Source organism: Anas acuta, chromosome 1, assembly GCF_963932015.1.
Source record: "Anas acuta chromosome 1, bAnaAcu1.1, whole genome shotgun sequence".
NCBI classification, from domain to species: domain Eukaryota; kingdom Metazoa; phylum Chordata; class Aves; order Anseriformes; family Anatidae; genus Anas; species Anas acuta.
The window spans coordinates 87338061-87355518 of NC_088979.1; the positions used below are offsets into that span (position 1 = coordinate 87338061).

At 37.5% G+C, this 17458-nt stretch overlaps 1 protein-coding gene across 19 annotated transcripts in view; it reads left to right on the top strand.

The window, feature by feature from the left end:
• Positions 1 to 17458, top strand: part of DMD (dystrophin) — a 1220482-nt gene that overhangs the window by 1189470 nt on the left and 13554 nt on the right. For all 19 annotated transcript variants that reach the window (XM_068686720.1, XM_068686735.1, XM_068686714.1 and 16 more), the window contains 3 exons: positions 8201 to 8444; positions 8801 to 8924; positions 12994 to 13086. In XM_068686720.1, coding sequence (XP_068542821.1) covers positions 8201 to 8444; positions 8801 to 8924; positions 12994 to 13086 — 461 coding nt within the window. The remainder of the gene's footprint in view (positions 1 to 8200; positions 8445 to 8800; positions 8925 to 12993; positions 13087 to 17458) is intronic.

Sequence of the window (17458 nt, forward strand, 5' to 3'; positions counted from 1 at the left end):
GGGGAAAGTTCTTAGAAAGACATGCGTTTCTCAAAAAGGTTGATTAGTGTGATATGTGAGGTTTTGAGAAGATCCCAATGCATTTGAAATAAAAAATCCATGAAACAGCTGTGCTATCCAGCTAGACGGAGTGCACACAGGTAGAATTTTTAGGGATAAACTGAGTTAGAAAGTTGCAATTTCTTCATAAGAATTAGTAATTTTTTGTAATTAAAACTTCTGCCCTCTTTTCTTTCTATTTGTTTGGCATTATTTGTTGCCATATCCTTAGCCTTTAGGTATCAGATATTATTGACCACTTCTTTTAATTTGAAGTGTAATTGAAGTTATCTTCATTAATTGAAAGAAAAAAAAACCAACTGGTTTCTTGCAGCATCACATTGCAGTCCTGTTTCTAAGGTACTCTGGAGTCTTGTGCCATCAGCATAAAAACTGGTAGATCTTGACACTGGTAGATTAATAACTGCAGCCAAGAACTTCTAAAATAAGAATGTAAGATAAAACTACTAGATCTACAAAAAAAAAAAAACAAAAAACATTTTTATTTGCCTTCTCCTGTCTTTGGCTTAAAATTACTAGATCTACAAAAAACACATTTTTATTTGCCTTCTCCTGTCTTTGGCTTTTATGGTATAGTCTATTGGCATTTTCATATTCTTTTTTCTTGCTTCTGCAAAAGCTAGATACTTTAGTTTTGTTTACGTTGAAGGTGTAATGCAGTAATCATTTACCTTAGGCATGTCAAGGAAATAACTGCAAGAAATAACTGCAAGAGTTGGCAGTGTCATAGATCTTCTTTCCATGCAGAAGTCTTTGGATGGTTCTAATTAATTATAGCGCCTCCATCACCCCATCATCTCTATGAGACTGTGGTTGGGATTCTTTACAAAGAACAGAGCCTGGACTTGCAGAACACCTTGAATTGATTTTGGCATAGAGAAGCCTGAAATAAGCAATTCTGTCACCTGGAACAGGAGGAAGGTGTAAATCTGTCTTGTGCTTCCTTCTGGACTTGCATCAGCTTCTCCTTTGCAGATTAGGTCTGTATTTCTGTAGAAGTAAAATGCTTCAAGCAGGAAGAGAATAGAGCCTGTTCTCCATAAATAGCAGTTTTATTTTTCTGTAGACCTGTCCCTATAAATCTCCAGGGGCAGACGTAACTGATTTAACTACTAGTTTCTTTCACACAGGCTTTTTCATTAAAATTGTAATTTTGCTATAAAAGTTAATTTTAATCCACCTGTATTTTCTCGTGCCCTTGTTTCCAGTAGTGTTGCACCCTCTCAGAATCAGAATACAAAATCTTCAGGTCAGGTTAAACTGAGGATTGAGCTGTTAAAGTCTACTTTCTGTGAGGAATTAGTAGCAGAGGAATTAGCTGGAGATTATGTTCCAGCCTGCTTGGAAAACTCTGGCATGATGTCTGACAGACCCCTGTGCGTTCCTCCCCATCTCTTCATGAAAACACTGACTTCCCATACTCTGCAGATGGTCCACTAGCATCTGCAACATAACTGAACTCCTCATGGCCAGGTGTAATTAAAGCTAGGGACAAGGCATTGTTCAGAGCTTCTTTCCATCTAATACGTAAATGCTCTGAAGTGCTGATAAAAAGGAGAGTGAAAAATAGAGGTACAGTCAAGAACTCACATTTTTCAGGAGGATTTGGGAGAATGTAGAGAATTAATGAGGCATAAAGGATGGAGAAGGGATTTCAGACAGAAAGCTGTAGTAAATAAAGCCTTTCCTCAATGAGCAGCAGTCAGATTTTCTTTGAAACTAACTCCAGACGTCTACGGCATTGTACATAAAGCCCAAGTACTTTCTAAAGTGTAGGAGAAACAACGTTTTTTAAAAAGCCATCATATTTCTCATTTTCAGGACTTTAGTAGTTAAGAATTAGTGGCTAATTAGTACAAAACAGTAATATAGCTTAGTTTTCATGGAAGGGGTGTCATTGTTTTAAACAGCACCAGGTAGTAAATCATGGAAGAAGAACAGAAATCAGAATGTTCTTCTGTCTGTATACAAAACAAGCTGCCGACTAGAAAGGAGGATGGCTTTTAAAGCAGCCGAGATTTGGATGAGAAAGGTAGTATATGAACATTAATAGAACCTGGACTTATAGAATTAAATATGCTAAAGAAATCCTTTTGGGGGTTTATACCTCATATTTTAATACGATGTTTGTTTAATATAATAACTACCATTGAGGAGTAACACATAAAAAGATCTCTGGCAAAAATTATACCATAAAAACATCTGTTTTCAAGTTTGTCAGTTAAACAAGGGCCGCAAAGTATAAGCTTGACCATATATAAGCTTGTCTGTTGGTTTTTCATTCCTACTATTGGAGATTTAGTTCTTAGCTGGATGCCACCACAAGCAACCTCTCCTATTTGGGGTGATTCAGGGCTTAATGCAGCAGGGACTGAGAGGTCTGTTTCTGTAGGACAGCCTGGAAGTCACACTGCTGTGATTTTCACTGATTATGACAAAATCATGACTTTTGTCTCTCTGCATCTGTCTCTGCAAACCTCTATAAATAACTTGTACTTAAAATATGAGGCAGCAGCTCAAAAGAGAACAGGTTGTTGCTTATTGTCCTGATAGATTGTCACAGCCAGATGACCATGATTTTATGAAGGAAATGCTGATTCCCGTCACAAAAATAAACCATTCAGACAGGATCAGTCAGGATCAATTCATATACTTACCTGTCTTTTAAAAAGTTTTGTCTGCTTAGATTTCTGTTTTCTAGTCTTTCTCCGATGAGTTTATTCAAGCCTTTTTGGCTGTTACCAAAGGGAATCAACAAACTGTGATCTAATCCCTTGTGTCAACCTGACTCTAGAGGGTGAATATGTGTTCTTCACATTATTTCTAACAAATCCTCTGAGTAAATGTTGTTTATTGCTCCAGCATGAAGACTCAGTGAATCTATTGCTGGATAATGGGCTGACTGATACAAAACATGTTGTGATCTCCCTGTCCTCAGCCCAGCCTTGAAGCAGCTGGGCTGTTTCATTTCCATTGTAAATACCTCGGGTCTTGTCACAGGAGTGCGTCTCCTTTCCGGTGCTGATGTGATGCTTGTTCCTGGGAAGGCAAGTGGCTAGAAGGGTAGCAGCGTTAGATAAACAGCCATCTTCTCATGCCTATATTGACAAAACGTCTGCTGCATACACTTCTGATGATTTTTGACTATGAAGATTTAGCTGTCCTTGCTGTGTCTTGTATTATTTTACAGTTATGGTCAGCACTTGCATTCACTTCACAACAGCTATTGGGAAAGTTGCATTCAGTACCTACAAGAAGCAATACTAAGATAACAAAACACTGTCATTTCTCTTTTTCTTCTGCTCTCCACAGTTTCCTACTTTTTTAAAAAAAACCTTCTCCTTTTTGCTTTCTGTTTTTATTTTTCCTCACCTCTTTTGATCTGTTTATAAAATTCTGACCTCCATTTGGTTTTCAGCTGCAATTTCTGGTCTCCAAATATTTCCGTCTTGACTTGCTATTCAGATAAAAAAGACTCTTTGAAATTGAAATTTTGAGGTTTGCTTTTGGACAGTCTTAAAAGATCTGTTGCCTATTTTGAATTCTTCTGAAATGTATTATCCAAATCATAAACTAACCTAGCCGTGACACACTTCTGAATGTTTTTTGGGTTTTGTTTTTTGATTGTTTGTTGTTTTTTTTTTTCAGTTCCAAAGACCTCTTCTTAGATATTAATTATTTATCTGCTAGAAATTTGAGAGCTTGGTGCTTTAGTAGTTGTGAATATGACTTCCGTAAATTATGTATGCCTAAAACTTGACTGTTAAATAATTTATATTTGCTAAAATGTGAGCAATTTACAGAATATTTTCAATTGGTGAAACTTTTTCATTTGAGCATTTGGCCTTCAGACTTGTGCTTAGTTTTACATCTCCTTGAATATTGTGATAAGAACATTTCTTGATGTATCCAATAGACATAAAGTAATCTTGCTGTAGAAGGCAGTATTACTATATTGCAGTATAAGACAAAAATGCAGACACTTACAAAAGTGCCCTAAAATTGTTCTGAAATTTCCTTAGGAGTGAATGTCTTTCTGAAACAGATGGGACAGATTTTTTGTGTCCATCTATAGAGGTACATTACATAAGTTATAGACTAGGATGTACCATACTGGCATTAAAAAGAAAGCATGGTTTTGTTTTGAGATGGTCTCAATTATTTTTCCAAATATTTTTTTTCTGCTATTTTAACAGCTAAAAAAGATGAAAGCTGCCTAGTATTTTAGTTGAATCAAATACTTCTGTAAAAGGGACACTTCTCTCTCGTTCTCTTCTTGTTTTTCTCCCAGCTTTTAGCTGTTCCGTAACAAGAAGCTAGTAAATGACGCCTTCAGGCTCATCTGTTTGCCTTTCCTTTGCTTTCCTGACTTGTACTAGGAGCACAGTGGGCTGTGAGCCGCTGCAGAAGCACTAACATCCCAAATCTCAAAGCTGCCCTGTTTTCATGCAGCAAGAGTCTTGCTTCAAACCCGAAAAATGATAACTGGCCTCCTCAGCTAAGTTTCTTCTGTATCATTGCCAATAGCTAGAAAGTGATGTATTTCTAAATATGCTGTGACTCCTCTTTGTATTTATTTTGGCACTGAAGAAGTAGAAGTAAATCTTCTAAGTGTGAAGCATCATAAGCAAATAGTGGTACTCTAATGAGGCATAGAGGTAGTACATGGTGCAGTTACCAGCTTTGTCCATTTCTTCAAACCACTGGTTTGCTGTAGGTAGATGAAAAATAACCCGAATTCAAAAATTTGCAATTGCCTCTGAGAGTAACATTCAGCAAATCTGGTCCACTAGGATTTCCCTTACCAAGCAATTAATCTTGCCAGTGATAGATGTGATTAATAACTCATGAGCTCTTTACTACCCAGATCTTTACAGTTGCATAAATCAAGGTTACATTGCATGCTTCCTCTGTTATTTTTCTTCCTGAATGCTTAAAAGAGGTGCAAACATGGTTAATGAAATACAGGGTTTTTTTCTTTGAATATTTCTTTTACTGAAGTCGAATATATTTTCCCAGTGATCAGAGGATGCATCAGCTTTGTTTGTTTGTGACATCCAGTTGTGAAAGCTGCCCAGTCACCCAGCGAGGCTGGCTTTCTGAATATTGCCGATCCTTGCTCAGTCACACTCATTTAGAGAGATTATGCTTTCACTTCCCCTTTCTCTAACTTCCCTTTTAATGCTGAAAATGTAAGACAGCGCCTTTCCTCGGGACACAGATGATATATTCTGAGGGCTGTGGACAGTTCCTTCGATGCCTGGCTTGCAGCAGCATTTCGGTTTCACCACAGAGCTTAAAACCGTTCCAGAGGTGGGAATAAAACCAGATTGTTTTCTCCTCTAGGATGGTCTTAAAGCAGTTTTCAAATGATTTCTTTCTCCTGACTTCCAGCCTTTTTTCCCCTATGTAAATACAATTCCCTGTATGTTCAATCTCTGTTATTATTGATACTACTGCAATCTGTGTCGCCCTTACGGCTCGGAAAGAAGTCAATATAATGAATCCTAATTCTCTGGACTAAGGACTCTGCAACTGGAATGAAAAGGTACAGATACAAAACTCAGTGACACAGATGCTCAGGACAAACTCTTGGGCTTTCTTCAAAATGTCATTCCTTGTTCTAACAGAATTACTGCGTTGTGTTGTAGAACTCATAAATTCAGACACCTCTGTGTGGATAATGTGCAGAATCCTTTTACAACATGCTTTTTCTGTAGTAATTCAGAAAGAGTTTTTAACTATTTTGTATCAGACATGAAAGACAGAAAGCATTTTCATCTGAATTATTCCCTGATCCTCCTTTTGTTTTCCATAATATATTTACTGGTAGAGCTTCTCTGTCTTGATATTTGAGGGGAAAATTGTAGATCTCTATGTAACAAAGTGCCTGATTATGTTGTAAGCATCAGCAGGGGCATTTGTTTAGCTTCCCTTAGGGTGGTACTTTATCTTCTGCTTTATAGCACTTCGAAACCTTCAAACTTTTAAGTCTGCTGTTAGTAGAGTATTGCCTGAACCACGCATCTGGGAAATTCCTTACAGGGCAACAATAGTCACAATCTACAGACTTGGTGAAAAACAAGCTCAGTGATCAATCCTGTATAAACTTCAGTGTGTAATAAGACGCCGTGTGATACTGCTGTCGTTCTCATTTCTATTCCCTTTAGTATGTTTAGTAATTATTCACGAGTTCATTCAGCTTACAGTATGAGAAGACATTAAGTCATGTGGAAGACAACACCCAGCATAACCCTTCTTTCTTCCAGACAATTTCCATGAACTTTAAACTCTATATTTACTTAAAGCAAAAAATCTTCCTTTAAAAAATGTCTGATTTGGAAGAAAATAACTGATTTTTATAGCACCTTCTTGGTTTGTCTTCCATGCATTTTTCTCATTTGTCAATTATGTAGTGTTTTTTTTTTTCTTAGAGAAATTGTCGTCAACTCTTCATGGGATTGCATTTTTAGCTATTCACAGAATGATGAAAAGAAAGAATATATATCATTTCTAACAGCTTGAACACTTTTCTAAGTCTCTGTCCACTCCTTGTGTGGATTTTAGAGAAAGAAATTTTGAATTATAGGTTAATCTGAAGTTAAGAAGGATCAACTTTTTTTTTTTTTTTTTTTTCGTTTTCTTTTCACCTTCTTAAATTCCTGCAGAGGAGGGATCATGCCATGTAACCCCTGTGGGGTTGCCGCTGTTATCCCAGGTTAGGACGTGTCGATTGTACAGTCGCCAAGGGACAGAAGTGCAGTGTTTGAAGAACAGTCAATGGTCTCTCCTTATCCTTGGCATCATTTCCTTATCCATGTGAAATGATGCATACCGCTTAAGTTCTTGTTCTGGTCACAATAGCACACCTTTAGAGATGCTTCAGAGCTTAATGATGTTTTTTGGGAGGTTTCTGAGGTGCTATTAAGCCTCCAGACCAAAATGTCAGAGTGTATTGTGGTTTGCAGGCAAAACTGGAAAAAGTGCCTGTTTTCACAAGCTCAAATAGGAGCAAGTTGGAAAAAAAAAATAAAATCTGGGTCACTGCTTGTGATGAGTAAGCAGTTAGCAGGCTACTGTCTATGGAGCCGTTTTTCCCCCCTCTGGGAAGCAGTAAAGGAACATCAGAGCACCAAGATCCCAGTGCAGGTTATTAGGCCTCCCTGGTGTACAAAGTTTCTGCTGCCAGGTACTAATTTTGCATTGTCGGACTGTGTTAACCCCAGCAAGGCTTCAGTTTCTTACCTTCTGTGCTCTTACTTGGTAGATTTTTTTTCATGTGGACCATTATAGATCATACTAATCTATAGAGAGTATTACTGGAGTAAAATTGGAGCTTTATGAAATAGAACAAGCTTAACAGTGCCATAAAGTCACAGTAGACTGTAGCACCGTAGGCAGTGCTGTCTGAAAGAAGGTAAAACTTACAGCCCCCCAAATTAGTGAAATACACTGCAATTTAATTTTAGAGCTAGACTGTAAATGCAATTGCACATATAAAGAAAGGAGAATGATGTGACCTAATTAATGACAGCAGAGTTGCAAATGAACTCTTGAATTCTGTGTTTTTTTTTCTGAATTTTTCTGTGGCCTTCTTTCTGTCTTAATTTTCTCATCTGTGAAATAGGTTGGCCAGGTGGTGTAAGCTTTGATTAGTGTTTGTGAAGTGCTTTGATCGCTCTTTTAGCACTAATTACTACAAGAGTGTATTCATGCTTGGAAGTGAAGAGCCAGTCTGACTTCTGCTAGCAACCATAAAATGCAGGAAGCTGAGGACTGAACCCAGGACACGTTGTACTTGTGCTTCAGGATGGTGTCTGGAGCCCAGCCAGCCTTCTGTTTTATGTGCCCTGGAAGGGAATTAACTGGGAACTCTCGTGATGCAGACAGCCTTTGGGTAATGCTTGTATCTCTGTTCTGTGTTATATCTGCTTTGTGCAAATCAATGAGAGGTAATCCTGCATGGATTTGGATTTAGCAGAACCAAAGGCAGGTGCTGTTGCAGAGCCCCTACCTCTCCAGTAGCTGCAGATGTCACATCGCGGGAGAGGAGGTCAACTCTGACTGCCCCTAGAAGAGGACAGCCCAAATAAACCTGTTCTGCTTAAAAAAGCTTTGCTTCCTTGTTACTTCTCAACAGAAACTTGCAAGCAGAGTATGACCGTTTGAAGCAACAGCATGATCACAAAGGATTGTCTCCACTGCCGTCTCCACCTGAGATGATGCCAGTTTCTCCGCAAAGTCCCCGCGATGCTGAGCTCATTGCAGAAGCAAAGCTGCTTCGCCAGCACAAGGGCCGCCTGGAGGCCAGGATGCAGATTCTGGAGGATCACAACAAACAGCTGGAGTCACAGCTGCACAGGCTGAGGCAGCTGCTGGAGCAGGCGAGTCCTCAGGCCTTTCTTTTTAAGATTTCTGTAGAGCTATTTTCCAAACAGGATGTGAAATGTTATCAATAACAATAACCTACCACAAAATCATATCTGTAGAGACTGGTCAGCAAAATATATCAAATTGTTCTGTAGACTGCAAGTGGCAAGTGGTAAAATCACACTTCATTATTCTTATTTAGTCTTGCTTTTTTATTCAGAATTTAAATCAGTTGTTTGCGTGGATGTATTTACTTGGAAAAAAAAAGTGTGTATTTATTGAATTAATAAAATATATACAGAGATGCAAGGACTTGTGCAACTCCACTGAACTGTTAATAACAGTCTCTTCTTTTTTCCTCAATTTTTAGCCACAGGCAGATGCCAAGGTAAATGGTACAACGCTATCGTCTCCTTCTACCTCTTTGCAGAGGTCAGACAGCAGTCAGCCAATGCTTCTTCGTGTAGTTGGCAGCCAGACTTCAGAAACCATGGGTAAGATCACTGAGTTCAGATTGTCATAAAAAATATACTTTCCATTTTCAAGAAAACAAAACAAAACAAAAACTCCTTAAAGGCAGAAACTACTCTGCTGCCTTGTTTAGTTCAAGTGAGAATGAATTAGACATTTGCAATAGTCTTCAATGTCACCTGGCTCTTGACATTCTCATTATGGTTCAGGCTTTTGGTTTTGATCATGATGCACACTGTACCATGGATATTTTGACATGGAATGCAAAACCAAGCTAGGGCTTGAATTGAAATTGAAACATAAATTGAAAACAAACATAACAAAAAAACTAGCTAACGGTTTCATTCAGATTGACTTTCCACTATGAAGCATGACATGGCTGATTTAAACGTACACAGTATTAATTATGGCTAAGAGATTAAATGTATGATTAATCATCCCCATGTTAACTGATGTGATCTTATTTTTAATGTGTTGTTGCTCAAGCAGTAGGATAGAGCTGTCTCTCTTGAGCAGTGCTCATTTAGTGTCTTTTCTAAATACCACATCAGATGTGCTAATAAAAGTCATACGAGTTGTGGAATAAGGTTGAGTAATAATATGCTGTAGATTGAGGTTGGAATTATTATTATTTCAATGCTTTTAGTAACTGTTCTGTAGCATTTTCCTGATTTCCTGTCTGCTTTATAATATTTATTAGCAAGTGGTAAGGGTTTTATGTTAGTGACAAAGCAGTCATCCATTGCAGCATCTTTAAGCAAATGTACTTAAATTACTTCAGCAAGATAATACTTGAAATCTGAAAATAACACTCAACTTCATACACAAGAATGTATTTAGTGTGTATCAGTGAGAGGCTTTTGGGAAAAGTAGAAGGTAGAAGTGGGAGCTTTTCACTGTGTTTTGTGAAAGAATCTATCCCAGTGAGAAGAAGAATGGGAAGGGATGTTCTCGTTGGTATGAGGCCCTGTAGCTGTGGGAGATGCAATTTATTAAGGAGGTCTGGCTTCCCTCCTGAGTGTGGGTGAAAATGTCAACTTGTGCTGGGATCAGACAAGATGGATAGCTCTATAGGTTCCACAAAAAAAAAAAAAAAAAGGAAATAAATTGTAGGAAATTAAATATTGGGGTTGAGAATACAATCACAGGTAATAGGAATTTGATTTGAATCATGTAATTGTATTACTAGTGAGTAAATATTTTGCTGTGGAATAATTTTCATTGACTTTCTGAAGAAACATCATGAATTCCATTGCACAAAGCATGCTTAGTAAAATACTCAAGAAAAAAAATGGGAAGACAGTAGTTCCCTACCATCGTATTGAAACTTAGGGTTTCATATTTTGTCTTTTAGAAGGCCAGAAATAGAATAATGTACATCCTTTCATTTGACTTGATCTAAAATTATTCAGATTTATATTGTGAGACTCGAATAAATTAACATGCGTATAATCATATAATCTTCTAAAACTTCCTTATTTGAAACAAATCTTCAGACATGAATTGTTTTTTTTTGTTTGTTGAATCGAGACTATGTGGAAGGACAGTGAGATGTTGAATCGTTATCACTACGATCATGTTGAGAGCCAGCAATGCAACAGGGTCAGCAGTATGGAACAGAGTTTATAAAAAGAATTACCAACCGCAACTAATACAGTTTATTGTCACCTTTCATTCCAGAAAGCATTATTTGTTAGTCTGAGAGTTTTTTAAAGCACAATTTAAAATATTCTAGAATTGTGAATGGAACCAGAGTGGCGTCATAAATAGTGCTTTCATATAGTGGTTTTGTACAAGAAGCGTGCTCCAGTAGTGAGGGAGTAATAATTTTCAAGAAAATGCTGAGCATCTATAGGTCTCTCAGGCAATGAGATGTCGTGGCAGCTTTCATGTATTTTTCTCTTTGACAGGAGACCTTTTTTTTTTTTTTTTTTTTTTTTTCCCTGTCTCTGCTTTCTCAAGGAGAGATTGCTGTAAAAAGCTTTCCAGCACTGGTGGTGTCCAACCTTTTGGTAAAAGCAGCAGCACTCTCAGCCTTACTTGCAGATAGAAGAGCTTATCCTTTGATAACCAGAGACACCTCAGCGAGTTGAAAGGTTCTGCTTTTCTTCGCATAGAGTCCAAATGGGAAGGGCCTAATTGCTGACTTTTCCCTCCGGTACTGTAGTGGTAGTGAGGTTCTCTGAGGTCTGTGAGCCCAGAGGTTGTTGCTGAATTTTAATTTATTCAGGTACTACCAGAACATTTGCCATCCACTCAGCTCTCCAAGCACCTTATAGAAACAAATTGGGAAGACTGGTTTGGGTAACGTAATTGACATCTGAAGATTGCTTGGCTGATGTCTTATTTTATTATGTTGTTTACAATGAAATGCTCAGAAAGGTAATCCAAATGAGAAAGAAAAATCCAGTGTATTTTAAATAAAGATAGAGCAGTCTTCAGGGTAAGCACATTTCAAGGTGTATCAGCACTTACCAGGGTGTTTGGAAATCAGTACCTGTTGTCAGTTTGCCATGGTAGTTTTTCTTGGTAGTTCTTTTTGGCCAGGACAGGAGAGCTAATGCCCTCTTCTTTTGAAGAAAAACTTGAAAAACATGAAAACGCCTGTTTTCTTCAGGCATGCTGATAAGGTACTCAGCCTGGGTAGAAGTGGTAAGACCTTGCTCTAAGTTTTCACATTGGCATCCAGCAGAGGCTGGAAGGACACTTATTTTGCTAAAGCACCTCTATTGGTGCAACACTTAATGCAAAAATAGCTTGTGATGTGACTTGGGTTGTTCTGTTCTGTGAACCCAGCACCAGTGGAAAGCTGAACAAGCTGCAGCAGCCTCAGCAGCCATTTTCTAGACCATTAAAAGAAGCTGTTCATATGAATTAAGAGCTTCTTACAGATATTTTAACCCATTTTGTTTACTGGGGTGTGAAAAGTAATTCTTGGCCAGTCCTTTGAAACTCCTGGTCCTAAGGTGAGGACAACACTATGCTGAGTAATATGTAATCTATGCAGTCCTGAATTGTTCCTTTAACATCACTTTTAGTAGACTTCCCACTAGCATGGAGCACTGACAAAGAATATTAAAGCTAACAGCAAGGTAGATTATTAGGCAGTTAGCAAGTTAGCTTCTAGGTAGTTTATTACTGAAGTTGAGTAGGGCAAGACTTTAGAATAAAGGGTCATTAAGTTATTTTCAAAACAAGGATATACCTCTGTGGTTATTACAACAGGCAAAATTAATTTTATGTATTAATAGGGATAAAAGAAATCTGGTAAAAGGAGAATGTCATTCGAAGCATCCTTTAGGTGCATTCTCTTTTCAGATGCTTTATTTCTACTAGAGGCTAGGGTCTACAGTAAAATCAACAGATGGATTTTGGTTATCGGAAACCACAACAAAAATAACCCCAGTAAAAATAAAATATATTGAATTTCCCATTAAGCTACTGCCCTATAATCAGGTTATAGAAATTATTCAGTGGGAGAAATGTATTTCGCTTTATTAAACTGCTGCTAAACCCTTTTATGGTACAATTGAATGTTCTTGGAGCGCCAATCTGATGCAATTAAACTGTCAGAAATATTAATACTGATGCAGATGAGAATCTAGGTTTCTACTGATTTATGCAGCTAGGCAAAGCAGCGCTAGCATGAATCCAGCGCTATTAGAAAGCTCCTCAGTAGCAGCACTAACAACAGCAATTGCTTTTACCATTAATAGAATAAGAGAAGCTGAAACAAGGAGCATCAGTTACAGAACAAAATGTTCCTGGCAGACATTTTGCCCCACTTCTTTTACCAGAGCAGGTTACTTCTTAAATCCCTTGTTACAAGTTAAAATCAGGGTTAATTGTTTAAAATTCATTGTCTAATTTTACTTAAATCCTAACACTGAAAAAAGAAAAAAAAAAAAACAAACAGAAGCATAAGAGGCATAAAGAGTCAACAAAATTCACCTTGACGATTTTCATTGTACACTAAGTAGAAACTGTGTTTAAGTGACCAGCCTTAGCTTTGTGAAGGACATGTGAAATAGTAAGGTGTTACCAAATGGTTTCATAGTGGCTTAAATGCAGTGGTTTGCATTTCTTTTCCAGGCGAGGATGACCTGCTCAGCCCTCCCCAGGACACAAGCACAGGTTTGGAGGAAGTGATGGAGCAGCTTAACAACTCCTTCCCCAGTTCCAGAGGTAAGCCCGGGAGCATGTGCAAGTGGAGGAGAGCATCATGCTTGTAAATAAGTCGTGGTTGTTTTGGGCAGAGCAGAAATTAAAAGTACTTTCCATTCTTTTATCTTTTCATGTGTTTGAGGGTGTTTTTTTTTTTTTTTGCATATGTGTGGTTTTTTGTTTGTTTGTTTGTTTTGTTTCTCTGTTTTTTGTTTTTATTTTACCAATTGCCGTAGATAAACCTGTCCTCTTAGAGTGGAGAAGCAACCTGCCCCTTCTATACCTCAAGTTTCCTCCACAAGTAGCAGTTGCTAGATAAGTGGATGAAACAACATCCTCTTAGACTCTTTTTCTCCTTAGCATTTTCTTCTTTCCTCTTTTGCTGTGTTCTTCTCACAGCTTCTCTCTTTCAGTCTGTCCTCTTGCTGATTTATTTTTAATAGGTCCTTCCGTATTTTGCCTTCTTGCCTTTTTCCAAGAAGAATGTGGTTCTAAATAATATTAAAGTTCTGAGTCAAAATTCTTGACCATGTGGCACATAGGTTCTGAGTGACAGAGGAAAAGCAACTGGACTGCTTGATTGGACAGCACAGGCTGTGTATATACAACCCCAGCATTTCTTCCAGTATTTCCATTTTGGTCTTCGTGTTGTTTGCTGAAGATAAGCATTTGGAATTTTATTTTTTTCAGCTTTTATTCATTGAGAAAAGGTCTTCCCTGAGCCCAGAAAAAATGCCCCGCTGCCAAGAAAGATGACTTAGATTCCTAACGGGAGAGAGGATGTGTGAGATGTTACCTGCCACAGTGAAAGAGTGAAAGAAGGCTCAGACATAAACCTCTTGGCAGAAGAAAGACCCCATGTCTATTGATAGATACCCTGTTGGGTGTGTTTCAGCAGGGGCATAGACAGACTTCAGGGCCTGTTGCACAGTTAGCACATGTCCCTCAGAAGTTCTGTCATAGCTTCGTGCCTTAACCATCGTGCTAGACTTTCAGTGAAGTCAAATTTTCTCCATTCTTTGATTTTAAAGTGAGCTCAGCTCTCATCATCAATAAGCAGTGGAAAAAGAGAAGGCAGTATAAACTGTATAATAACTCATGCTACAGATTGAAAGATGTAGTATAGAAAACTTGTTTAAGACAATCTAATACGATGTATCATTAACTACACTGATCTCCTCCTCAGTGTTATATTAGAAGCTGTCATACGTCCAGTCCTCATTTTACGTATTGTATTAACTCTCAGACACAACTGATGAAAAATCTTTGAAACATTGGTATGTAGACAAGAATGGGCATATTCATAAAGTTGCTCTGTACGTGAGGTTCCAGCAGCCAGTGCTTTCTTATTAGTGACCATCATTTTTGTAAATACATTCTATTTGTGAGATCTTGCATAATTGTATGTGTCTAGCTGCAGACAAACGTATGTTAAAATGCTCACCCTTCACTGTGGTGACAAAACTGATTTTTTATCATAGCTGATAACACTGACAAACAGTGTTTCTTCTTAAAAACAAGCTCAGTCTTAAGTAAAATAGGAGCAATTTTCAAAACAACAGTTAATGAGTTATTGAAAATACAGTGGTTCATTTCCTGTGTATGAATAGGTAGAGATCAGTCTCTTAGATACCATTCCCTGCTGTCTGAGAGTAGAAAAGGCTTTTTATTTCCTTAGTGAATAATAAAAAGCTTCAATAATAAAACTAACAGAATGTACAGTCCAGTCAAAAAAAAAAAAAAAAAAAAGATTTGAAATGTGTAACATTCGTTAATATTTTAGTTTAGAAAGTTACGCTATAATTTCACATTTGCTTTCTGGTGATGCAAAATGCAGTAATTTCAATGCGAAGAAATAATACATTTCCTGATTTTGCTTCTTCATTTGGTAAATACGTTAAAAGTGGATTATGTGATCATAAATATCCCGCAAAGAGACTGCAAGAAATACATTCATTACCAACAAATGATGAAGTGGTAAAGTATTTGGTGGGACAATATCCTGCTGAGACAAATGAAAACAAATTAGAATTAGTATGTTCAGCTAACAATTTATTGCCACAGATAGTGCTGATTCAGAGAGCTCTGTTTTCCCACTGCTTATAAATATGATATCTTTATTTTTCTGTCCTTGGACTCTACAGCAGAAAGACTCCTCCACAGTACTTGGCCTCTGTGCATTGTGTAAGCCCTCCTGTTCGTGAAATCATATATCACTCATATCGAGTTTTCTAAAACACAGCTGCTGTTTGTTCCTGCTTTCCTGCCTGACGAGCAGCTGTAGAGGACGAAAACATTCTCTAGCAGAGAGAGTCTGGCAAAGTCAGGCTTCCTACGGGACTCTTCTCCTGGGCCTGACCAAACCATTTCTGGGCTCTGCAAGAATCTGCCTCTTCCCCTCTCTTTGGCTGCTACACAGTAAGATTGGTCCATATGGGAGAAAAAGCAGTTCACTTCATGTGACTTGGATCTTACGGTTTGGGCTGAAGAGATTAGTGCCACATTTCATTGGGTTTCTTAGTTCTTCGTTATAGTTTTGGATTTATTTGCATGAATGCTAGGTTTGTAGAACTGTTTTTGATTGAAGAACAGGAAAGGTTAAATCATTTATGGAAAAGAAGTAGTTTGTTATACAACCAGTGCAATGGCTTTCCAGTCACTGGTTGTTGAAGAAGGCTGCTGACATTGTCGGTTTTGCTGAGACCTCATGGAAACTTCAATAATGAAATTTTCTTCTACTCTCATTTTAATAAGTGATATTCTCAGTTGAATATCATGATACTGCATAAACAAAGCTTACATCCACAGGTGATTTGCCACAGCCTCATTTAGACCATCATTATCAGATGGTGCCATCCGTATGCAGTCAGATTCCCCAGGTGTCAGGATTTACAAGACACCGGACAGGAGAAAATGAAGCAAGGCTGATTGGTCTCAACAAAAAATTGGGCCATTTTGCTGTTGAGATATGCACATCTCTATTTTGGTTTTCCAATCTGTAATAAAGCATTGGAGTGTATTGCAAAAGAGTTAAAGCAGTGGCAAAGCAGACTGAAAAGAGAGCATAGTGTAAGGATTCAAAAGTGGTGGAAGTAGTATTTTATTTCTTTGCATTACAGGTTACATTGAATGTCATGCCACTTACTGATATTCAGGAAAAAGAACAATAAACCCAAATGAACAATAAGCACAAATGTATAAAGCTTAAATTGTCTTAAATGAATTCTTATTTTTAAGTAGAATTAAAAAAATGTCTGATGCAAGAAACACCGCCATCCCAGACTGGCATTCATAAGTCTGTTCTGTTAGAGTAACTCATAAAACATTACCGGAAAGATGAATTCAGGCTACATGGATTAGGTGCTACCACCTATAATGCATACAGTCTTTAGGAATTAAAACTATCAGGAAGATAGGTTAAAGGTCCAATATTGACTAGTATTAGAAATAACTTCGTTTGTTTCTATACTAAGGTGGAAAGGGCAGTCAGCTATGATATTCATAGACTATGCTCTGAAGAGCTACAAAGGACATAGTGCACGTGACAAAACCTACCTAGACTGCAAATGAAAAGAGAATAACAAAATGAAATCCAGGAAGGGAAGAACATCCATCTATATAGCCTGAAATTGGAATCAGTTGAGGAAATCTAGGGATATATTAAAAGGCCTGGGAAGTTATCAGCAGTACATTAAACATTGTTTTGCTTCGTGGCCTGTAAAAATAAGCATGTTAAATTTTAAGCTGAATGTCCAACTCCAGCATGTCACAGTGTAGGGAGTGATACTGCTTTTGAATAAGCAATGTAATTCTGGGTATCAGTGCCATGAGGATAACAACAAATTGGAGGAGTGCAGAACAAGATGACAAGAGCAAACTGGATGCTGAAGGCTTTGGTTTATGAGAAAAGTTCAAAGAGCTGAATAAGCAATGAATACAGAAAAGGAGAGAATTTCTGTGCTTGGATGAACAGAAATATAGTTGAACATCACAGGATAGAAATTAAAATAAATGTTTAGTCAAAATATCATCAAAAGCATTTGAAGAGTAAGCTTTGATCATGTTGCAAAGTAGTTCTCTAAAACAAATAAAGCTTTTATTTTGGACTTCTGAAACAAAGCAATAAAATTTAGTAGTAATTAATTTTCACTTACCTGGAGATAGATTTGTTTTGATTACGGTATTTTCCAAGCTTTTGATAACCAGAGATGTTTTAAAAGAGGCATCAAGGCTTCATAGCATTCATTTTGAATGCATTTTAAAGAAGCATGCATTAAACAAATTGTATCACAGCTCTTTGTAAACAGATCTCAGATGAAATGTCTTGTGTTCCTATACACCTTTTATTGTTGTTGTGTTTTGTTTTTTTTTCCTTCAGATTAACCTCTTGGCA